This window comes from Uranotaenia lowii, chromosome 3, assembly GCF_029784155.1.
Source record: "Uranotaenia lowii strain MFRU-FL chromosome 3, ASM2978415v1, whole genome shotgun sequence".
Classification (NCBI taxonomy): Eukaryota; Metazoa; Arthropoda; class Insecta; order Diptera; family Culicidae; genus Uranotaenia; species Uranotaenia lowii.
The window spans coordinates 31,130,013-31,155,837 of record NC_073693.1 but is presented as its reverse complement, the minus strand read 5'-3'; the positions used below and the strand labels follow the sequence as shown (position 1 = coordinate 31,155,837).

At 37.2% G+C, this 25,825-nt stretch overlaps 3 protein-coding genes across 3 annotated transcripts in view; 2 read left to right on the top strand and 1 right to left on the bottom strand.

The window, feature by feature from the left end:
* Positions 1 to 113: 113 nt before the first annotated feature.
* Positions 114 to 1,779, top strand: LOC129755288 (protein saal1). The gene has a single exon (XM_055751711.1). It carries the CDS (start codon positions 228 to 230, stop codon positions 1,704 to 1,706), a length of 1,479 nt encoding a protein of 492 aa, XP_055607686.1. The 5' UTR covers positions 114 to 227; the 3' UTR covers positions 1,707 to 1,779.
* A 9,570-nt stretch (positions 1,780 to 11,349) lies between these two features.
* The window catches only part of LOC129756477 (retinaldehyde-binding protein 1-like), a 21,773-nt gene continuing 7,297 nt past the window's right edge, over positions 11,350 to 25,825 (top strand). The window contains exon 1 of the mRNA XM_055753378.1: positions 11,350 to 12,274. Coding sequence (XP_055609353.1) covers positions 11,561 to 12,274 — 714 coding nt within the window. The 5' untranslated portion in view covers positions 11,350 to 11,560. The remainder of the gene's footprint in view (positions 12,275 to 25,825) is intronic.
* LOC129756479 (very-long-chain 3-oxoacyl-CoA reductase-A-like) lies at positions 22,145 to 24,813 on the bottom strand. The gene is made up of 4 exons (XM_055753379.1): positions 23,318 to 24,813; positions 23,017 to 23,250; positions 22,321 to 22,769; positions 22,145 to 22,257 (listed from the first exon to the last, which is right to left on the bottom strand). The coding sequence occupies exons 1-4, from the start codon at positions 23,469 to 23,471 to the stop codon at positions 22,159 to 22,161; spliced, it is 936 nt and encodes a 311-aa protein (XP_055609354.1). The 5' UTR covers positions 23,472 to 24,813; the 3' UTR covers positions 22,145 to 22,158.

Sequence of the window (25,825 nt, the reverse complement as noted above, 5' to 3'; positions counted from 1 at the left end):
TTAATATTTGTAAACTATTATTTGTCCATTCGTTATATTATTTCGGTGAATGAGTATATTTAAACCCTTCAATTAATAAACCAACCGAAGAGTGTAATTCCGAATTTGTTTATCTGCGCATTTCCGTGCCGTCCAAACAATAAAACATTTCCCGGCGAGCGAAGGCGTCTCTGGTCTGTGGATATTGTTTGGAAACCTTTCTGCCCGCGAATGGTGCTGACCAAATCATGGAAAGTACCGGAAGTTCCAAGGAAGTTCCAGTTTCATCAGACGACATTTCTAATCTAGAGAAAGAACCGACCGGAAGTGATACTGGTGTTGCTGCTACTGAACCGGTGCAATCGACGGACGTGCAGGCTGAAGGTGACGAGGCTCAGGAAGAAATTTTAGAAAAGTTGAAAGGAGATAGGATTGGCGAAACGATGTACAGCGAGCGGTTTGTATTGACGACTATTTTGAAACTTCCTCAGTTGGAGACACCCATCGGTGACGATGAGGACTTTGAGAAGGATCTGTGCAGTCTGTGGGATATGACCATCGAGAAGGATGTGGTCCTGTTTCTGCTTAAACACGACGTTGTTGAACTGTTCGTAGGATTGACTGAGGGCTCACAGGACAATCGCTTGATTGAGATACTGCTCGGGATTATCGGTAACATGTGCTGCGTAGATGAAACGCACAGATGCCTGTACGATAACAAGTCTTTGATTTTGAGCTTGTGTGACTTCCTGGATTCGACTGACACCCTGGTCCTGGTTCAGTTGATGAGAATTTTCACAACAATCTTTGACAAATCCGATGACGAACAGTACTGCTGGTTTAAGGTGATCCGCGAGGTCGAAAATATGACCGAGAAAATGGCCTTCATTCTGAGCAGTACCATAAACCAAGAGCTGATAGAACATACGATTGAGGCGATTCATTCGATGGTCAATAGATTCACTGAAGCTGAAGTCGATTACGCTCAACTAAACGAGTTCTACACAATGTTTGCCAAACCTTGTCTCGTTGAAGGTCTCATGGAAGGTTTCAAACAGATCTATCCGGAAGCAGCTGCCGAAAATCAGTTCGAGCAAGAGTTTCTCAACAGCAAGGACTTGAAGATCATCCAAAAGTTTCTGGACATCAACGAAAACTTTATCATCAACGCCAACGAAGTTTACGAGAATCAGGTGGAGAAAATTGTATGCTGCATGTACAGAATACTACACCCACTATCGGATCCCAATTGCCTGATTCCCCTTTCAAAAGCTCACATCCGGATTTTGGTTTGCATCAACAGCATCTACAGTGCTATCGTGTACCATTTCCATCCGCCTACGTTCCTGGCCTTGATAAAAATCTACAACATTCTCGCTCAGGAACAGAAATCGACCGAAAAACCACCCGAACAAGAGCAAAAACCTTCCACATCGACATCAACCAACGAAACCGAACCGAACGATGACGCTGCGGATTGCGAATTCGATATCCAAACTGCGCTCGGAGAAATTCTGGAAACGACATATTTCATGGCGGAACCCATCGATGGGCTAACGATTGCCAACACCCTGCGGACCAGTTCGTTCAACGAGGAAACCATACGGCGGCTTTGCGACGCTTTCCGCGAAACGATGGCCGGCGATCCGCTGCTGAACCGGACCTGTGAGCTGCTGCAGGAAAGTGCGCGCTCCGTTTGGGGTCAGGAAGGGCGGGGTCGAACGTGAAACGATTGCGTCTGAGAATGAACAAGATGAACTGGTGTAATTTTTTAATAAAATTGTAACAATTTAAGCGTAATCATTTTTTACTTGATTTTAAAAGGAAAACTTCGTTTTTGCTTGTCGAACATGCGTGTTAACTGAAGGAGAAAACGCGCGTTTAGCTTTTGAATCTGCGATAGAAGCGATTGCAAACCTTTGAAAATTCTTTGTCAAATGCCAACACATTGGCATTAGGCGTCAAGGGCTTGTTGGCGAAACTTTTTAGAGTATAAATTTAGGCGTTTATAATCGTCCACCACATTCTAGATTCGGCCATTTCTGAGGGCTGCTGCAAGTAGTTGGTCACTCTCTAATTTGGCGTTTTTTGATCAACTTTGCTTATTTCCATTGGTGAATTACAAAAGATGTTGAAACATGTCATCTGATTGCGGACTGTAACTGCAGTTGTTGTGTATATAAAAGGAAAAAGTTGTAAAACCACGACAAACGTTTTGGTCAATCGAAACGAAACTCAGATACATTCATTGCTTACACAAGGTCGTTTTAAATTGTCAGTACGTTCTGCGGGACAGGGTTTCGAATCAAAAGAACCTACCTATGAAATAAATAAATATGCGCTTTCTTGTAGAGATTTAGAGGTAAATTCCTGCACATTTTTGCAGAGATCAGAAAACGTCGTTCATTAAAATTCCATGTTACAATGTACAAGAAAAATAATGAATAGAGTACTTAAAATAAACGACTATTACTCTTAATATTGTCAAAAATATCATAAATGTAAAAATTATCAAAATTGAGTAAAATGATTTTTTTTTTCAAAATAGTAAAATTCTTGAAGTTGACATATTCTAAGAAAAAACTAAAAATAAGCTTGAAAAAATGGACAAAATTTTCAAAACATGACAAATTAGATTATTTTGACAAAATTTAAAAAATATTAATTTTTTTCAATTTTGTAGTTTTTGTTATTATTTCAATTTGGTAATTTTTGTCAAATTTGTCAAAAGAATGTTTTTTTTCCATTCTGTAAATTTTAACCATTTTTGTCAATTTATTTTGGATAAAATAAAATAAAAGTGAAAAATTGTTAAAATTTACAACATTGACACCAAAACCCAAATAGACAAAATTGGCTGAATTAACTAAATTAACATAATCGCAAAAAAATGGCAACTTTCTCAAAATTATGAAAAAATGTTGAAATGACAATATTGAATAAATTGACATAAATAGAAAAGGACAAAAATAATAAAAAGCACAAAATCGACAAAAGTTGTTCAAACAGACAATATTGTAAAAATGATGAAATTTTTCCAAATAGTTCAAATGGTAAAAAATCAAAATTGGTTGTATTTTCGAAATAATAATGAATTTTCAAATTGTTGAAATATTCGAAATTGTCAGAATTCAAAAAAATTTCCTTTTTATCAAAATTGAAAAAAATCGCCTGATTTTCAGAAAAAATTCAAAATTAGAAGAAACTAAAAATTTTATCAGATTTGTATTTTTTTCATTATGGTTTTTTTCTTCATATTCATCAATGTCCTTTTTGTTTAAATTCTGTCAATTTTGTTAATTTTTGTCAATTTATTTTCGACTAAATTGATTATATTCTTCATATTTATAAAATTTAAAAAATTAAAAATAAACTAAAAAAAACTATTAAAATAAAAAAAAATTATCACATAGACAGAATAAAAAAATTAACATAAATGACAAAATTGTTGAATATGACAAAATATTGCAAAAATGACAAACTTGATAATAAAAATTGAAAAAAAAAACGATGAAATGACAATATTGACTAAATTAACAAAAAATGCACGAAATTCACAAAATCGACAACGTTGTCTAAACTTTCAACATTGGCAAAATTGTTTAAGCTTTCGAAACTGTCAAATTTGAAAAAGTTTTCAGAATTGTAGGAATAGTCCAAATTGTGCGAATGGTGAAAGTTGTCAAATTTGTCGAAATTGTCAAAAACGTCTAAATCTTAAAATATTGTAAAATGTAAATGGGTCATTTCCATATCAAATGTACACAGCGAAAAAAAAATCTTATCATAAATTTGCCAAAGTTGGCCAAAACATTTCTGAGGCCCACAAAAAAAAACCTCAATTTTTGGGAATAATCCGCCCACCCTCGTTCCAGGAACTTCCCTTCTTTTTTTTCAAGATTAAACGTCAAAATACAGCTCTTGAAGTAAAACGTTGCCGCCGCCCGTGGCGTAGATGACAGCCTTCAAGTCTTCTAAGCCAGGGGGTGTGAGATCGAATCCCGGTCACGGCATACATAGTACGCTTTCGGTGGGTTGGTGGTTTTAGCATTTGGAAGATGCTAGCCATCATATCCTCGAAAGATGTACGCTTAGAGTTAAGAAAAAAGGAATCTCTTCGAGGAAACATCATGTTTCATTGAGATCCTGTATGTGTTTGTGTTCGTTATAAAAAAATCTTTCATATATCAAAACTAGAATATTATATTGGGATATTGGTTGGTTCTTACGTAAAATTTTCTCAAAAAAAAAAAAAAAAGAAAACACAAAATTCCAGAAAAAAATATACTTTCCTTGAGATAAATAAAGTTTTATTTTAAGAGCTGACGTTTAGAATGTAACTATTTCAAAAAATGAATATCATCAATAAATAGATTTTAACAAAATCTACACAACACATTCTTTGTCATTTTGGTATGATTTTTTATTCCGGAGATATTGTATTTCAAAAATGATGAATTTATCAAAATCTTAAAAAAAGGAGGGAGGGTCCTGGAACGCTGGTGGGCGGATCATTCTCAAAAAATGAGGGTTGTTTTGTGGGCCTCAGAAAGTCTGCTGGTTTGGCGAATTTTTCATAAGATTTTTTTTTCGCTGTGCACACTTGATATGGAATGATTCAAATAATGTATGATTGTCAAAATTCTATCAAGTTTGTAAGTATTTTCAAAATTTTAAAAATTGTCAAAATTGACCTAACTATCAAATTCGAGTAAATTAAAAAAAAATCAGAAAAAATACAAAATCGACAAAATTGATTTAATTGGAAAACATTTCACAATTCACTGAATTCACAAAATCGATAAAATCGACGATATTGAAAACAGACAAATTGATAAAAAAGACAAAATACAAAAATTGAAAAAAAGTCGAAGATGGTAAAATTTACAATTGGATGACAAAAATGACAAAATTTACATAAATGACAAAACTGACCAAAAATGATAAAAATGACAAAAATACAAAATTTTTAAAAATATGAAAAAATGAAAAAAATTAAAAACTGGCACAAATCTCAATTATAACAAAAATGATAAAAATTTAAAAAAAAATGACGAAAAATGACTGAATCAAAGTAACCGAAAGATTCCTTTTAATTCAACCACGGTAAATGAAAAGTTCATATACCAGTATTTCGATAGCAACTTACTACCTTCTTCAGTAAACGTTTTCGATTCCGTGGTTTGAATTAAAAGGAATCTTTCGATTACTTTGATTCAGTTGAATCATTCAACCAAGTAGGCTCACAACACAACAGAACGAAAAATGACAAAAAATTTCAAAAATGACAAAACCAAAAAAAAAAGTTACAATGTCAGAAGAATGAAATGATACACAAATAAGAAATATCTTTAAACGAGGGTAAGATGCAACATTTTTATACCACAATACTTATTCAATATTTATTTTAATATAATGTAAAAAAGTTATCATTGATTGATAACAAAATTATGATGACATAGTTTCTCACATAGTGAGATGGTTTATTAATGTTTTGATTCTCATATAAAATTTAAAAAATCAGCAAATTTTTAAATTTTTCGATCCGGAAATTTTTTTTACCCAGTATGACGGATTGGCTTAATAATCACCCACAAAATTTAAACTGATTTTATTATTCTATACCAACACTGTTAGTGTAAACATATTTTTCGGACAGTTACTAAATTTTTTTCAACAAATATTTTTATAATTCAGTTACCAATTTGGACTAATATGCATCAAGATGCAAATCAAAGTTCCACCTTTAAAATCTCGTTTCCAAATACTGGAATAAGCTAAACCCTTAGGCTTATTCTTTAAAACATTTTTGACAGAAAAAATGTAAGATTTAATTCGAACAAAACCAAAACAAACATAGTGCAATTGGTGCTTCATGCGTTAAAAATATATCAAAAACTATAAATTTTTAAACGCTATCATTTGATTTTTCATTAAAAACAAAGTTTGTTGCAACTTCCCCCTTGCAAATGCAAATTGCAAAAATAAAATATTTGCAAAAACTTCAACATTAGTTATAAAGGTAATAAAGGTATCTGTTTCTTCGAGAGAAAAAAGTACAAAATTTCCAAAAAAAATCACTTCCCACACTAGAACAAATTTGAGCTGCGATCTATAAATTGCTGTTCTTCAACGTTTTCTTTCCATCATAAGTGACATGAAAACTAGTGCTTGTGAAATTCAATAAAAACAATTTTAAGTTGTAGAATGAATTTATTGAGCAACTACACGCTTACACACTTTCCTCGTCACGGTTCTTAACCTGGTAGTAAATATGAGCAATGGCCGTGTGTTCATAATTCCGATCGTCTTCCAACTTCAACACCGTGGCATCCCCAGTCCAGGTGAACCCTCGATTCCAGAAGGTGAACTTTTTCAGCGGAGTGTCCCCCTTCTTGGGGCCCTCGCACAGTATTGTTACCTTCGAACCCACCCTCAGAGATAATCGCTCGAACATACAATCGTAAATGTAGATGTCTTCTCGCGGCAAAACATTTGCTTGGCATCGACGGATCGGTTTTTCGTTCGCTGTCACCGTAACCGAAATCGACATAGGTTGGTCGTTTTCGCTGCATCCAATGTACATTCCCACTCCGTAAAGTTCCAAATCCTTGAGAGCGGTTAGATTGAACGTTCCCCTGCATGGGTCAATCGTATAGCAAATCGGACCGAAAAACAACCACTTCCGGCAGTGATAGTCTTGCCATTGTTCTCTGCGCTTCCTTACAATATCGGACAATCTCTTGAAAGTTTCTCGTTCATCAATTGTCCTCGGAGGTTGATGTTTGCACCATTTCTTCAACGCATCCAGCAGTTGATCGTCATTGCAACGTAGCTCAGTCCTTGAGGCAACTTTTTCAACCAGCTCCAAGGGCAGTTCAACGAAATCCAAACTCCGGAACATAACCAAAGGATTCCGGCAGATGGTGGCCAAACAGGCTTCATTAAGCTCTCCAAAGCCATGGTTTATGTTGGCAGTGAAAATTTTCATCACTGCAGATTCCTCCTTCCCGATGTACTGCTGGCAACGTTTCTTCAACCCCGCCAGTCCATACTTATCGGCAGCATAGTATAGCTCCACCAGATTTTCTTCACTCAAAGTCGGGTTGCCGTAGTAAATGAATTTCAGCATCTCCAAGAAGGTGACCGGTTCAAGATCCGGTACTTCCAGTGCTTGACCGGAACTGGCGATCGGTTCCGTAAACATTCGATAAAAGACATCACTGGCAGCCGCCAACGGGAATCGATGCCCATAAATTATGGTTCCCTTTTGACCGACCGAGAATGAAATGTCCGACAGAAGCTCACTGTTGACCAGAAACTTAACGCGACGCTGATCCGGAGGGGTTGTTTGGCTGGAATCGATTGGGCCACCCTTCGGCGAGGAAGTCACGTTATCCGACATGATGAGAGCAGCCAGCGAAAGATTTCAATAAATAGATTTCCCAGACAATTCGAGTTCTCCGTGTCAATCGGGGTGGGAAGCTGTGGATCGCAGGCGCAGATTTTTCCAACAACAAGAATGCCCGTTACGTCCGACCTCGTGGTCCGGCCCGCGCTTACGAAAAGTGCAACATGATGGTGCATCGAATGTTGTTCTGTCATCATAAACTCATGTCTCTTTTATTTAAATAAATTTTGTTCTGAGTTTGTGTGTGTTTTCAGGTTTAATTTCAACCTCCATCTATTAAAAGGAAAATAGAAAATATCTGCCACGCTTTAATTCTAGAATCATTAACTTGGTGTATAAACTCAGGAGTATAGTATTCAAATTTCCGTAAGCACCTTTTATATTCAGATTCAGATTTCTGATTCAGATTTCAGATTCAGATTCAGATTTCAGACTCAGATTTAAGATTCAGATTTCAGATTCAGGTTTCAGATTTAGATTTCAGATTCAGATTTCAGATTTCAGATTTCAGATTTCAGATTCAGATTTCAGATTCAGATTTCAGATTCAGATTTCAGATTCAGATTTCAGATTCAGATTTCAGATTCAGATTTCAGATTCAGATTTCAGATTCAGATTTCAGATTCAGATTTCAGATTCAGATTTCAGATTCAGATTTCAGATTCAGATTTCAGATTCAGATTTCAGATTCAGATTTCAGATTCAGATTTCAGATTTCAGATTTCAGATTCAGATTTCAGATTCAGATTTCAGATTCAGATTTCAGATTCAGATTTCAGATTCAGATTTCAGATTCAGATTTCAGATTCAGATTTCAGATTCAGATTTCAGATTCAGATTTCAGATTCAGATTTCAGATTCAGATTTCAGATTCAGATTTCAGATTCAGATTTCAGATTCAGATTTCAGATTCAGATTTCAGATTCAGATTTCAGATTCAGATTTCAGATTCAGATTTCAGATTCAGATTTCAGATTGAGATTTCAGATTGAGATTTCAGATTGAGATTTCAGATTCAGATTTCAGATTCAGATTCAGATTTCAGATTCAGATTTCAGATTCAGATTTCAGATTCAGATTTCAGATTTCAGATTCAGATTTCAGAGTAAGATTTCAGATTCAGATTTCAGATTCAGATTTCAGATTCAGATTTCAGATTCGGGTTTTAGATCCAGGTTATAGGTTCTGATTTCAGATACTAATTAAAGAGTTGAATTTTCTGATTATTGTTCCAAAATTTATCAGATTTTATCTTTGAATCCAGATCTCTGAAAAAAATTCTGAAATAGTTCACAGAACAAAAATATCAGATTTTGTATGCTTATTAGATATGAAATATTTTTATAGGTAGCATATACAAATCTAGAAATTTTATTCAATTATTTTTATATTGATGTTGACTTTTATGTGTTACCGAGGTGAGATTATTGCTAGTTGAAACTATACATTTTAAAAATCAGAGACGTTACTTCAAAATCATATTTTAATAATAATGGAATAATTAATATATCAATAAAAATTTATCAATATTCCAATACAAAAATGTGGAGTCAAAATTCTGAAAATGAATTCTGAATTAGCTTTTTATTTTTTAAAATTTTATTTTTCGGTTAAAAAATGGAACTTTCAAAAACAAAAATTACTTTTTTTAAATTTTTTAAATCAATTGGTTTTTTATTGGATTAAATAAAGTATAGTTTGAATTGATTTTTTAGTACACTGAATACATATACGATATACATATACAAAAACCTCGGAATTATATACAGTGAGCGAAATAAGAATAGCACCACTATGTGTTTTGCTTGTTAATATATGAATGATTGAAAATTACGAAAATTTTCTTCCACAGATTGTTCTAAATCAAGCATAAGTTTACTTTTTTTGGACGTAGCAATTGGCGTTGAGGACCAAAAATGTGAAAAAGGGGTGCGAAATAAGAATAGAACCACTTGAGTTTTTCCATCAAAAACTAGATTTGTTTTAAAAATTTATTGTGTAAAAGTGAATAATAATGCTTCTACGAGTTATTTGAATAGATAGCTGCATTTAAGGAGTTTTCCAGAATTCCAAAGGATTTCAAAGGTTTTAAAATGAGGGTTTTAGGAGATGCTTCTCTAGCGTTAAGGAATTAGATATTTGAGCTATAAAACTTTATCAAACTGCTTGATTTCTTCATTAACATTCATGAGTATGATGCAAAATGATGAAACATAGATTTGAGGCTGAGTTTGAATCCAAAAAGCAGGTTGGAATTCAAAAATACTAATGTTTTTTAATAATCAAACACTATTTCTCTAGTTTTAAGTCATAGATGGCAGCGCTATCTTGCCATTAAACCAAATTCATGCACATTTTCGAATATCTGGAATTAATTAGGGGGTGCTGGACGATTTTGTTCAAGAAATAAATACATGTACCGTGTGAACGCATTGGAAATTCTAAGATCACTAAATCCAAAAAAACATAGAATTGCATCAAGGTCACTAAAAGTGAATTTTTCGGACCGATTATCAGAATAACATTGTACTTTGGGATGCAGCTTGATGGACCAGATGGCTGGCAGTTTTTTTTGGTATGGTTTGCAATTGAATTGGAAGTTGAGACGAGCAGGAATTTTGGCGGTGGTACATTTTTGTGCTGGTGATTCTTTTGCAAATCCGGAAAAGCTTTCTGCAGCGTGAACTTCCACAAAACTGTAATATGAAAATACCTCAAATTGATGAATATGGGTCTAAATAAACCTAGAAAATCAATATTGAGACTAAATTTGGTGTTAACTGCAAGATAGTGCTGCCATCTACGACTTGAAACTGAAAAAAGTGTAGTTTACTGAACAAAATCAAAGTTTTTTTAATTTCCAACCTATTTTTTCTGATTAAAAATTAATCCTGAATGTTTGTTTCATCATTTCACGTCATTTGAATGAAGAAAGTTAGTAATTAGGTACAGAATTACTGCTCAGGTATTTAATTCCTTAACGCTAGAGGAGCATCTCTTAAAAACCCCATTTTAAAACCTTTGAAATCCTTTGGAATTCTGAAAAACTCCTAAAATGCAGTTATCTATTCAAATAACTCGTAGAAGCATTATTATTCACTTTTACACAGAAAATTTCTGAAAATAATCTTGTTTTTGTTAGAAAAAATCAAGTGGTTCTATTCTTATTTCGCACCCCTTTTTCACATTTTTGGTCCTCAACGCCAATTGCTACGTCCATAAAAAGTAAACTTATGCTTGATTTATCCGTTAAGCAATTCAGAACAATCTGTGGAAGAAAATTTTCGTAATTTTCAATCATTCATATTTTAACAAGCAAACACATAGTGGTGCTATTCTTATTTCGCTCACTGTATGAGCTTGGTGGTGCATACTTAACCAGAGGATTAATACAAAAAAAACTTTAAAATTTTTTGCAGAACATTTTAATTGCGCACTTTGCCTCTTGTTTGTGTTTTTTTTCGGCTTTGATTATGAAATCACATCAGCACGAGACCGGTTTTTTTGTCATATGTTTTGACCCGATACCGGCTCGGCAGATTGCACAGTGAAATTCAAACCGGCTTTTGGTAATTTCGGTACTGCATTTGTCCAATAAATTTAATACAAGTCTTAATTGAATTTAAGAGATCAAATTCTGTACGTTTGATAAATAATGAATATTTACAATGAAACTGTCTTTTGAGGGCAAAACGGATGACTAAATCCACCAAAAAGCGAAAAGTAGTTCCACCAATTCGGCGCACTTTAAGCTCACTTTTTGTCCAGCACAAACTAAACAATTAGCAAAAACAATTTTAAAGCTTTAATTGCATGGCTACATCTAATTAAATTGAACTAAAGCCTGCTTGACAACCACTGTTCTTAACTGCCTCCTAATTAAGAACGAACGTACGGGTTGCATCTTGCACTTCATCAGGCGCATTGAACTTGAATCGAGACGCACTGAGACGCGATCTCAAGGAACAAACTGAACTCACTTAAACACGTGTTGTTGTCTTACCAGCTAGTTGCGCTGTGCGATTTAATCTTTCAATTCAAAGTTAACTTGTTACATTCTAAACCTACAAGTGCAACACCCACTGACGAGACGGTCTGAAAAAGTTTTATTGCAAATTATCGCTCGCTCGGCTAGACGAGTCAGCCAGTTACTTAGTGGGTCAGTTCAAGATGATCGTTCCGAGTGTGGATAAGCTTGCTAAGGCCGGTGAAAAGTACCAGTTCAGTCTGCCGGAAAAGTACCGGAAGACGGCCCTCGATGAGCTGCACGAAAGTGAAGAAATTCGGGATCAATCGCTGGCCCAACTTAGGGATTGGATCGCCAAAAATCCGGCCATCCACAGGTGCCGCACCGATGCGGTCTTTTTGCTACGATTCTTGCGCACCCGCAAGTTCAACCACATTGCGGCCTGCGAAAATCTGGAGCGTTACCTGGCGATGAACCAGAATTTTCCCCGCTGGTTCCAGAAGTTGGACACTACTGAGTCATGGGTACAGGAGATGATCGATGATTGGCCCCTTCTGCCCCTCGGGTGCGACGCTCAAGGCCGGGTAGTTTTCCTGATCAAATTTAGCAACTTCAATGTCGAACGGTTCAAGAACACCCATCAGATCCGGCTGATGATGATGATTTTGGCCACCCTTTGGGAGGAGGAAGCGTTGCAGGTTGCTGGTGGGATATTCATATTTGAAGATACCGGACTCACGATGAGTCACCTCGCCCAGTGGTCTATAACCGATATCAAAAGTTTCATCAATTGTGTCAACCATTCGCTTCCGCTGCGGATCAAGGAAATTCATGCCGTCAACTTGCCCCGGTACGCGGTCACCGTTGCCGATCTGTGTCTTAGTTTTGCGAGTGCGAAATTAAAACAACGAGTTCAGGTTAGTGATCACCCAGCTAACATGGAATTTTTAAGGAAATGATAGTTTAAGTCGTATGCGTTGACACTTCTAATAAGTATCGTTTAAGTAGTGGGTTACATGCAGTCGATTTAAAATGTATAACAAACTAGCTGACCCGGCAAACTTTGTTGAGCTTGTATTTTTGAGATTTTGTTTATATTTGAGCACTGTTCCTTAATCAGCCTTCCTTTTGAGTGGATAAAAGCGAGTGGATACACTTGTGTCAGAAAAAAATGCAGAATTATAGTTCAATATACAAATAAAGGTGATACGGTCAAAATTTGGTCAATACCAACTTGACGTATTTCTTTCAATTTTGCATTTAAAAAACCTGAACACCCCTCATTTTGAAGGTGTGTGTGTGTAGAATGTTGCTCCTATTTTGATTTTGGAATTCACTCTTCAGTTGTCAAAATGCCGTCCAAGGAAGAAAAGCAGCGTATCAAAATATTGCTCGCGCATTGCGAAAATCCGAGCTACTCGCACGCAAAGCTGGCAAAATCGATAAAAGTTGCCAAATCAACCGTAATAAAAGCGGTCCAGGAAGTCTGGATCGGGGGGAAATCGCAAACCGGTAGCCGCTGAGACGACAAAGAGAGTTGCCGGTAGTTTCAAGCGAAACCCTAACCTCTCTTTCCGAGATGCCGCAAATAAGCTGGGTGTATCGCCTACAATCGTGCATCGAGCCAAAAAAAACGAGCCAGACTATCGACTAACAAAAAGGTAGTGACTCCAAATCGCGATAATAAACAAAATACGACGGCCAAAGCGCGATCCCGGAGGCTGTACACGACGATGCTGACGAAGTTTGACGTGGTGGTAATGGACGACGAAACCTACGTCAAAGCCGACTACAAGCAGCTTCCGGCACAAGAGTTTTATACGGCAAAAGGAAGGTGAAAGGTAGCAGATATTTTCAAGCACATGAAACTGTCAAAGTTCGCGAAGAAATATCTGGTTTGGCAAGCCCTCTGTACCTGTGGCTTGAAAAGCAGCATTTTCATAGCTTCCGGGACTGTCAACCAAGAAATTTGCGTGAAAGAGTGTTTGACTAAACGTCTGCTGCCTTTCCTGAAGAAACACGGTTGTTCCGTACTGTTTTGGCCGGATTTGGCATCTTGCCATTACGGTAAAAAAGCCATGGAGTGGTACGCCGCCAACAACGTGCAGGTGGTTCTCAAGGACAAGAACCCTTCCAACACGCCAGAGCTCCGCCCAATTGAGAAATACTGGGCTATTGTCAAGCGGAACCTAAAGAAGACCAAAAAAAAACTGCTAAGGACGAGCAGCAGTTCAAGGCAAACTGGCTTTCTGCGGCGAAGAAGGTGGACAAGGAGGCTGTACAAAATCTGATGGCAGGGGTTAAGCGTAAGCGGTCAACAGTGATGTTCCACAAGGGAGTCACTTGGAACCCCTTGTTTTCATCGCTGTTGTGAACGAATTTCCTGAAGTGCTGCACATGCTGACTGATGTGTTCGTGCAGGTTTATGCCAACCATTTAAACATATTTTTGCCTATTGGTCACCCAAAGGATTGCGTGACTCTGCAAAATGCCTTACACAGGTTTACGGAGTGTTGCAGTAGATTCGGTCTAAAGATCAATTCCTCGAAATGCAATTTGATAACATTTTCTCGGAAAATAAGCAATATCGCTTAGAAAACGTTTTCATCATTGCTCGGCAAAACTCAGTGAAAGACTTGGAAGTGGAGTTGAACGCGGAGTTAACTTTTTCAAAATACATCGAAAGTAGCAGGGGAAAATTGGTTGAAGAATAACTCGTTCAGCCTTTTCAACCATTTTTGACACCATTCAAATTTGACAGCCGTCAGTTGTACAAGGGTGAGTTCGAAAGCGCCTTTCAGCTATATCAAACTTTTTGTTGTTCATCAATGCATGATAGCGAATGGATCATTTTTAATCGTCTTGTTATACGAAATTTCTCACTTTGCTTGACAAAATGGCCTAGCCGGGAAATCTAATTTTAAATTTTAATTCTCGAAGGAAGAGTAGGCTGCGTCTGTAAACGACAGTTGTAAATTTTTTAGCTGCCAATTTTAACTCCTGGAAAAAATATATGCACTTATAAATTGTTTTTTATTGTTGAAAAAAAGGCTAAAAGATTGATGCTTTGAGTTTGCATCGTATTTATTCTGGATTAGTTGATGTTTTGAGGTGTAAAAGCATTATTTATTGCCAAAATTGGTGGATCATGTCTATCTGGCCGCTGCAACAGCTGGAGCCGGTGCCAGAGCTGATTGAAAACGACGAAGAACCTTGTACTGAGAGCATCGAGCGTCTACACATAACGACCGATGAATTATAAAAAAAAAGCTCAAGGAAAAGTACATTTCCAGGAACGTTGATTTAAGCAATGAACTCGGGAACAAATTTGGGGTACGAAGTAAAAAGTGGCGAATGGGATTTTACCGGAGTAAGAGAACCGAAATCACCGATTGAAAAATACTGATGGAAGAGATCAGCGTCCCAGACCTGCCTGGATAAGCGTCAACCTAAGAAGTTTCTGGTGAGATCCATCCATTGTTTTCTTTTTATTTCTGATTTCAATTGTACATTTGAAACGTTATCGCTTTATAACTTAACCTTACATAATCATAAGAAGCGTTTGGCAGGGAACTCCACGCTTCATCTCTCCCTTGTTCCTGTATCTTTTGCGTTTCCATCACATGGTTGGCCTGGCCGAAATAGTATCTGCAATGCATGTTCTATGTATCAGTAGACTGAGTCGATTTGGGGTCATTTTCGAATTTTTCAAACCCTGGGGTCTCAAAAGCTTCGTTTTGGTCCAAAACTCATCCATGATTTTTTGCAGAATTTTTAAGTAACGTTTACATGAGTAAATTTGGACTTTTAGGTTTGTATGGGAAAATTGAATATTTTGTACTGAAAAATCAACATCATTTTTGTTTCTTCTGTGCATCCGAGCTAGCTGGTGGTTTTTGTGTCAATTTATAAAATTCCAAAAGGAAATTTTCCGCTGAACAACTTTGTCGAAGACCGTAAATTCGTATCTTATTAGACAAAAAAGTTATTAGCTGTTCAACAGAGGTATGTCTTTTGGCATTGATAAACAATAAATTCGATAGACACCACTGTTGTGTGCCTTGCGAGGTATTGCATGACTACTTTTCATGCAATACTTCGCGCGGCACAAGCAGTGATGTCAATTGAATTTATTGTTTATCAATGCCAAAAGACATACCCCTGTTAAACAGCTAATAAATTTTTTGTCTAATAAGATACGAATTTACGGTCTTCGACAAAGTTGTTCAGCGGAAAATTTCCTTTTGGAATTTTATAAATTGGCACAAAAACCATTAGCAGGCTCGGTTCCACAGAAGAAATAAAAATGATGTTGATTTTTCAGTACAAAATATTCAATTTTCCCATACAAACCTAAAAGTCCAAATTTACTCATGTAAACATTACTTAAAAATTCTGCAAAAAATCATGGATGAGTTTTGGACCAAAACGAAGCTTTTGAGACCCCAGGGTTTGAGAAATTCAAAAATGACCCCAAATCGACTCAGTCTAATGTATCAGATACTATGTTGAAAAGAAAAATGAGGAACGCAAGTTTTTCATTTTCCAGGATGCATACAAGTTTTGGCCATGTTGGTGTTAGAAGAAGAAGAAGAAGAATAAACAGACTTTTATTCTTGAAGCAATTTCAATTTCTTCATACGAAATTGATCTTGGTTGACAGATATTTCGGTCGCTTAAGAGCGACACTTTTCTGATCCTTCCCAGAATGCATGGTTGGTTCTGCTTTCTGCGGCATGAGATCAACAAGTCGTAGATTCAAAGTTCGAGACAAGTTTAAACGAAGAAAAAAAATTACACGGGAGGGGAAAAGTAGCTGGCAAACATCGGACTTACATCGGACATACATCGGCCATCATTCTTTTTGTTTTTTTTTGTTGAGACGTCAATTGACGTTTCATGCACTGAAAATCGAAAATACCCAAACTTGAGAACTGCCACCCGCCAAACCTAAGTTCAAGATTGACAACTTAAGTTTGTGAAAAAAACACAGCTTGCCAATAGTCCTATTTGCCGCTAGTAGTATTAGTGTCATAATTCAGAAATTGTCACTAATACTTTTCAATTTTGGGAACATTAACCTAAAAAACGACCGTGTTCATCGGCTGGCTGCCCAGTTTTTGCACTGAAATTTGTACCGAGAGTTTTTGAGGTTAATTGTCCCGACTCATCTCTACACGCTCAGCAAGTGCGTAAGAAATGTCAAAAACAACTCTATAAGCCAAACTTGTCCTTCAAGCGAAGAACTGTTTTTTTGGGGGGTTTTTGTTTTAAGCGCATCTGATTCTGTTACCTCCATCGTGGCAGATTTAGGTTTTGGGGGTAAGTTTAAAGCGAAGAACTGTTTTTTTTTTTTTGGGATAACTTTTATTCCCGCTTCATTCGCAGAAAGTCTCACATATACGATGATGTAGCTGTCTCTCTTAACAACTCTCCGGTGGTCGAGCGGTTAGCATCCTGAGATGGTAATCGCAAAGCCATTGCAGGTATGGGTGTGATTCCTGTACCTGGCGATATTTTTTTTTTATTTTGATTTCCATTTTATTGTGGTATCAGATTTTGGGGGATGAGTTCTCCTTTAAGAGCTTAACTTTGTGCTATGCCACTGTAGTATCCTTCCGATGTTCCACGCGGATTTTTCGCCTTTCCAAGGTTCACAGATATTTTCTCCTACACTTGTTTATTCCGCAACAATCACGGATAGAATGACCGTCACGCATTTGTCGCTCTCTGATCAATGCGATTGTCTGATTTCTCTCTCTTTTACTCCTCTACATTTCCTATACATGACACCTCACATTGCGTCTCATTTGAACGGTTATTGAAGCGTTTGCAATAATACACCTAAACAAATCTTGTCCTATTTCTTATATATCTTTAACTGTAATTCTTCATGAAAACCAATTTCTTTTTATTACGTACATCTTATTCACTACATTACTCTCCTCCTCTATCCTAAGCGTATAATTGAATCATATTATAAACTCGATCAAATGTTCTCAAATTTCTGATTTGTTTGGGTTCAGAGAACTGCAAAATACAATAACAAGTGCAACATTTTTCATATCCATCGTTTCTAGATATTCCTTCAAAACTGGGTAATACCCATATTGAACTCGCTTGATTGAAATATACTTTCAACTTAACTTTTTTTTTGTTATTTTGTAAAGCTTCCCATTTATAACGGTTCACTTTGTTATATCGTGACCAATTCATGATTCTTCATACCTTTTTTACCGATCCTTCCTTCCCCAAATGTCTTCTGAAAAAAAAACTTTTGATTTTCTCCTTTATGTTTTGAAGACATCATCAAAAATTTCAATTTTGGTCTTCAACTTAAGAACAATCTATTCGACTAAAATCTGTCAAACAAATTTCAATCAACTTGGCAAATTGTTATAACTTGAATGACATTTTTTTCAAATTTGCTTCATTTTCCTTCTGTTTCAAAAATTCAAATGCAATTCCCTCAGATTCAACATTTCTTACTATAGCATATTTTTGTCTGCTAAGCAGAAACGTTATCTTCAATTAATCCAAAGACCTTGAACTTGTCAATAGATTCTAGTTTTTAACTCTTTGATTTTGTCAATTCACATCGTGGCTGGCGACCAAATTAAATTGTTCAAATATTCATTCATGTTTGCTAACCTCTGAAAGTCTCAAAACTCAAACAGAGTACCGAGAGTAATAGCAGCAGTTTTTGCCTCGTACATCCCTAGAAGGGCCCCTCACACTCGGGTATGAAAATTCATTAGCAAAAATATTTATTCGTTTTCCATCTCTTTCTCTCGCACTGGAAAACCTGTTTAACCATAAGCTTTCAAATCAACAACTCGATTTTTAGACTAGAACTCCAATAAGCTTTCCTTTTATAATCTCTAAAAGTCTCAGAACTCAAGCAGAGGATCAGGCGTGGAGAAATTATTTGTTTCTGATTTGCTTTGTACATCCCTAGAAAATTCTTTCACACTCAAAAGAGTATAAAAACACGGAGTCACTCCATAAGTCAAAGATTATGACAATAAAAAAAACCTTTCCATCTCACTATTGAACTAGAAAACCCATTTTTATCATCAGCTTTCGAGTGAACAGCTCTGACGCAAAATCCCTCTCACACTTTATTGTCATATGTTTATTTTATCTTTTTCACCACTTCATTGATAGCAGATCTTGCATAAGAATTTCGTAACAACACATTTGTGAAAAACAATCATAGGTTTTTATAAGATATCTTTAGCTTTGATATATGAGGTATTTCAAGACGCATACCGAAAAACACAATGAAATGATGAAAAAAATGAATGTTAAAAACCCATTTTTTAATAATCCTCAACATTATCGCCTTTAGCTCTTTTTTTTTTTATTTATAATAAATCCAGGGTTTCTCAATTACTGAGTAATCTCAAGTTCAGTTCATGGCTTAGCAAATTTTTGATGTCTTTTTCCACTTCAGCGAAATTTGAATTCTATTTTTTTTTTAAACACATTCGTTCTGTTGTTTCCAATAAACGAGTCTCAGGCTGCAAACCGATAAACGTTTTTTTTTTTATTCCTTTTCAATCCAGGGTTTCATGTCCCCTCTCTCTCTCTCTTACTCAGAGATTCCAAACTCTGTTCATGGCTTTATCGATGCCTTTATCCAATTCAATAAAATATGCATTCTAACTTTCAGTACATTCGTTCTATTCTCTCTTATAAACGAGTCTCAGGCTGCAAACCGAGAGCATCGATTACTTAGTATTTTTCAGGTACTGGAGAACTAGTAAGAAAGCGTAGCCCATCGTGCTGTTTTATTCTAGAGTCTCTCGCTCTCTTTTTTGAATATTTCACTTTATTTTCCAGAGTACTCTCGCTCTGATTTCAACTTCATTTCTTTTCCATCAGAGAACTCTCGCTCTGATACAGAGTTCTCTCGCTCTGATTCATTAATTTTTCTTCCTCCATTTTTTTTTTAACACGTGGCTTTCGAATCTTTTTCTTTAGTTCACCAGTACCAGAAAACACTATTTTCTTCAGCTTTATTCATTTCCGCAGACTTACCAAGCGCACTTGGGATCAACTGCGCCATTGTAGTATCCTTCCGATGTTCCACGCGGATTTTTCGCCTTTCCAAGGTTCACAGATATTTTCTCCTACACTTGGTTATTCCGCAACAATCACGGATAGAATGACCGTCACGCATTTGTCGCTCTCTGATCAATGCGATTGTCTGATTTCTCTCTCTTTTACTCCTCTACATTTCCTATACATGACACCTCACATTGCGTCTCATTTGAACGGTTATTGAAGCGTTTGCAATAATACACCTAAACAAATCTTGTCCTATTTCTTATATATCTTTAACTGTAATTCTTCATGAAAACCAATTTCTTTTTATTACGTACATCTTATTCACTACAGCCACCAATAGCCAAACCTGTAGGGAGGGAGTTTCATTCGAGTTGGCGGGGAAAGTTCTCAAGTTTGGGTATTTTCGAGGTTCAGTGTGTCATCTTCGCTGATTAATTTTTCCAATTCCAAAGATAGCTGATTTAAAATTAGAACTGAACAATGTTTCAGCGGTTGTTCAGCAAAAAAAATGTTTGTTGGGAAATGCCAGAGTATCGAGTCTTGTGCATGCTGGTAGCTTTGGACACGTTGGAAACCCGATGAAAATTGATCGACGCACTTAGTTATTAAGTGTCATTTATATAATAGGATAAGATAAAGGGTTGAAGCCTAGGATCTAATCAATAAAACTAAAAACCTCAAAGAGGTAGAAAGTACCTTTTTTGGATTTACCTTTTTTTCTAGGTGAATTGTACCTTTATGTTTTGCTCAATTCAGGTAAACTTCACCTTGCTATGAGGTAAGCTTTGCCTTTTTTTTGGATTTGCATTTTTTCTAGGTGAATTCCATTTTTGTCTGCTCGATTCAAGTAATCTTTACCTCGTTGTGAGGTGAGTTTCACCTCGGTGAGGTAACAGTTACATTTTTGGATTTCACAAGCATTAACCTTTTTATCTCGGTAAATTTTACCTTTTCATTATTTTCTGTATACTTCTCCGGTTAAGACATTCGGAAAAATAACTGAAGACATACATATATACGAATGGAGAGTTTTATTCCAGGTCGACCAAGTCTCAATGAGGTGGTGTTGTCGGTTGTCGATCGTGCTAGCCACCTACAGAGAAGATAATGGCTTTCAGATGATTCGAAGGGTTGGCAGTATCGATTCGTCTTCGAGGGAGGAGGTTCCTCTCACCCAGCTTACATGAAATCGTAATAGAAATGATAATCCAAACGAATATTAAGACATTTTCAATAACCTTCGTAAACAAGTGGGTATTGAGTAATTTTCTATTATTCATTTACGACAAGCTTTGCCCAAAAATAATTGAGTCGGATAGCAGTTTAGTCAATTCGTAAATATGTCTCCAAAAAGTTGGGAATATGCTAGTTCGACATATACGATTTGAGTGAATTGATTGACATCGTGGTGAGATACCGGACTGCGAACTCCGAGGACTGGATTTCAAATCTCAGTCGGGGATTTTTTTTTTCATTTTACACAAATTACTTAAAATCGTTTATTTTTCATTTAGGGGGGCTTGTCATTGTAGATATATCGTTTCCACTTTTGTAGCCATATGCTATTTTGGTAAGTTTAATAGAATTTTTTCATCTGGTATAATTGTTTGATTAATTCTATTGTTCCTGCGATATACCTCCTTAAATGTTTGCTGGGCATCTTCCCGCTACGCTAGCTAAGAAATATTGTTCTCAAGGAACATCCAGCTGAATTTTGAATCGACCACCTTAGTGAGGCGTATAGCAGCTATAGAAGAACATCTATAACTGTCATTACATTCCAAATATGAACATTTCCTGTAACACATATATCAGCCATGTCATATCTATACCAACAGCTTCTCTGGTAGGAAACGGCACGTACCCACGGGATACTTTTGCTGTAGATCTTGCCTCAACTTTGAAATTTTACTCGTAGAATCGAAATTACTCTACTTATATGTCCTCTGACGGTGACATCATTCTACTCTGGTGCGCAAAAACCATGATCTTATGGTTCCATTCGCCTATGTTTTAGGGTCAGCAAACTTGAACCTGGTTAAGATAATACTCGGACTCTCAGGGTAGAGTAAACGACTCAGTTAGTTACAGGTAGAACGATATCCAGTAAATCATCCATCCTACTTTAAGTGAATTGTTGGCTGCATTTCCTGACAGATGGACAACCGCTTATTATGTTCAACTGTTGGGCAAACGGACTTGAAGCTGAGTTGGGAAACAATTGCAGCTCGCCTTCTTGCGTTTGTCACCTGCTTGACCGAGCGTCTTCGTATAGGGGCATGCAAAAGATCTTTGGATTTCTGAGGAAAACTTATACGTGCCGAGTCTCAGGATTTCGACATCGACATGTTTCTGATATTGACGGCTGTTCTCTGTTGGCAACTCCGAGTTCTTTAGTAAATATTGGACTCATTACCACTTCTAATCCTATTGTCCACTTGAGTGGCGTTGATCCCATCAAGCTATGTACCTATCCCGGGATTTAAGTTTTCCTAAATTCCCTTTTTTTAACATGTTCGTGATATTCTAGTCTTCTCGAACTTGACTGGAGGTCGCCGTAGACCGCCACCTCAAAATGATTTGGGCTGGCACAATGTCCTTAATTGGTTGGAAGCAAGGATTTTTTCATCCTCAAGGCTTGTAACGAGCCCAAGTTAATCTGGGTTTCAACATTTTTTTTTGAAATTGTCATCTATCAAGAACAGTTTTCTTTCATTACTTAAAACATTTATTCTACATTTGAACTATTTTTTAAAAAATCTCTCCTATTCTGATAATAACTCATCCGAGTCAAAAATTCAACAGGTATCAATTTCAGTAAGGTTACCTAGAATAAAAACAATAATAACAAATTCAAACACTGGATTCACTTGAATTCATAAGAACTCACCTGCACTGCATGGTACCAATATCCGGTGGTCACATCCGTCTTCCCAATCAACCAGGTGGCCTGTCGCCCGTATCTCACAACCGTCGCTCGGAACAGCCGCAGAAAACTGGTCACCGGGAAGTGGTCGATCAGATTGGTGGCCACATACATGGGGGTCACCAACTGACACTGGACACCGGTACCTCGCAATTCCTGTTGCAGGGCACTGGTAAAATTGTTCAGGAAACCCTTGCTCCCCGAGTAGAGACCGATCAGGGGCCACGGGATCAGACCGCTGGCCGAGGACACGTTCACTACGATTCCACGACGCCGAGCTTTCATCGCTGGAAGGATGATTCGGGTCATCATTAGGGCGGAGCTAATGTTAACGGCTAGCGTCTGTTGGATTTCTTCCGGTCGTAGGCGCTCGAAGTAGAGTGGACTGCGTGGTAGGACTCCCACGTTGTTGACTGAAAAATGTTTATATCTTGAAGCCTGATTTTTTTAAATCTGAGATCTAAAATCAGAATCTGAAATCTTCTCTCTAAACTGTGAGCCTTTACAAGCTAGGTGATGAACACATCACAGTTCAATTACGAATTGACTATGACTTAATCATTTGTATTTGCATCTTCAATTCAGCTGCACAAAGTTCACGATTACTATTTCTCTAATTACGCATGACTAAGAATGCTCAGAAATGATACGAATATTTACCCAACACTCCTACATCGAGACCGGTCATTTTGCGTTCGATCGTATCGTACACCTTGAAGCCATCGGCAAAGTCGATCGCTTTCCAGCGAACCTCCACCTTCGATTGGGATCGGATTTCCTGGGCCACCGCTTCCAGCTTGGAACCGGATCGGGACAGCAGGAACACGTTCATCCCCTGCCGAGCCAAATTGATCGCGTACTGCTTCCCGATGCCATCTGTCGAACCCGTTATCACTGAAGTATTATCAACGAATCAATCCATAAATCTGATCGAGATTTGTTATAGGAAGTCAGTTAGTACCTGCCCATGGTCCATATTTCTGGGATAATGTTTTGCCGCAACCGAAAACCACGCTCCACAAAATTTGGAATGGCGACCGTAATGTGAAGTAGAGAAAAATGAGAGTCGCGTACGCGCCTATAGCTGCTAGAACGTAGAGAAAGTAGACAAGCATGATTTTCACCTGGACTCAACCTAACAATAGCTCGACCCGTGAGAGACTAGATCCGATTGCTCGAATCTACGCGAGAACGACACAAAAAATTCTAATAATGTTTGCGTACCGCTAGATATTTACTTAATCCGCTTAGCGTTAACCCTCAAAGGAGTTTGTGCAAACCTATTCAGCTTACAGCTGAAAAACAGTGTCATCCAAGGGTTGGACCATCTATCGTTTGTATAAGTATTCACTCAAGCAGGACCACATTTTTCCGAATCCAACCAAGCTTGGGCGCGATCGTTCATCGTAATCGATGAATATTCCGTCATCATATTCCATGACTGAGTAATTAACGAGTAACAGTATTTCAGACACATTCCTATAGTCGGGTACCCATACCCAAATGCGGAAGCACACTCGATAAGACTTGTTGAGAAGAATCTGAAAAGGCGTGGCGATGTGAAGTGTGACACGAGATCAACAATTGAGAGATGAGCAAACGACGTGTCCGAATTATTCAAACAATCAACGACATAATATGAAATTGGAATGGAAATAATATTGTCACGTGCTTCCCGAAGATCATAAGCTAATGAAAGCAAACCGTTATTATTTGACACTTTAGCTTTACACATACGCAAAACTTGGTTAACTTGGTAATTTTCCAGTGATCTAGTTTAAAACGCACTTATTAAAAACGCGTCGTAGATAAAAGTTATTTCTCCAGCAAAAAAAAAAACTACAGAGAAAAACACGCGAGATGAGAGCTTATAGTGAGACGGGAGATCAATTATGATAATTAATTCACTATCATGTGCAAGCAAACTTACGGCACGCGCGGAAGTCTACTAGTTATACTACCTATACCCGGCCTTGAATCACCATGTATAACTAAATTTGTATCTCTGGGTCTCGAGGAAGCCATAAGTGAATCATCGTCATCCATAATAGATGGATCTATTTGAGGCCCTACTAATAATGCCGTCATTCAGCGCAATGTTGGGAATATTAACCGTTTTAGTCGTGTACATTTTTGTTTTGTTTTAGAGCGCAATGACTACAATATCTGAATACTAAGCTAATATCTTCGTTGACATGAACAGGTCATCAAGCGTCTCCTCATCTCGTTTAAATTCCCCGGCGCGCGGAACCCCTTTAATTGTGTTTAGGCGCGTTCTAACGGTGAGCGTCAACAACGGCTCAAAGAAGAGATCGCATGGATTAAATGCGGGAGAAATGAGCGATGATCACACAGTTCGGTCAACGAAATAATGGTTAGGAATTGGCTGGTGAAATAAAACACAGCTCGCCGCAAACCACGTGTGAATTAATTGAAATTTCATTTTTCGAAAAATCGGAATCGGAATCGGAAAATCCATTGTGGTCTGCATCTAGGCTAGCTAAACCGCTGAAATTGCCCAGAAATACCATATGGCGCATTATCAAACGGTATAAAGAAACATTGAGGACGATTTGGAAGCCTCAAGCCAATCGTCGGAGTAGAACGGTCGGCCGGAAACTGCGTGGTAAGATTTTGAAGACGATTAAGAGAAATTCCAATCTGTCGGACCGTGATTTGGCCCCGTGAGGAGAATTCGACTCCGGGAAGGAATCAAGTCGTATCGAGCTAGCAAACAGCCAATTCGAACCATAGTGATCAGAACACAGACATGACACTTGGAACAAAAATTCAACGATTTTCTTAATTTTTTGTCAGATTTTTAGGTTCGCAATACCGACGGCAGGTGGCGAACCTGAAAAATGTAACAAAAAATACCCTATAGGAAAAATGTACCTGTTTAGCCCGATTTTATCGTAGAAATTGCCTCTTTTTTCAAAAGTTGGGTGGCATTTCCTAACTGGGATAGCATTTCTTCAAATAGATCGATGCGCACTCTGGAATCGATATTGCGTACTGTTGGAAAAATTATCCAGAAGGCGAAATCGAGTGTCCAGTCAGTATGGTCAGTGCTTTACCTATTCTATTTCTTTCTTCACAGATATTAAGATAATTGTTGTTAAATATCGTCCATTGTTTTGGAATTTGCTGATGCAGAGGGAAAATAATGATGGGACAGCCTTGCGAGTATATTTCGCATGCGTATTATATTTACCCGCTAAGCTGTCCCATATTTGGCTATTCTTTTGTATGTTGATCATTTGCGCGGAGAGGCGCGGAGAGTCAGAATGGACGTAAACAGCTAGAAAAAGCACTCTCTGTGCGTTTGTTTTTTCGATCGCTTCCAATTTTGTCGGAAAATATTCTCAGAACTATAACTGACTGAGAGAAAATAATTTCAGACGAGTTATCTTGATCAGCATTGGAAAGGGATGAGAAGTCATCGCATTCGCATTTATCGCTAAGTGTT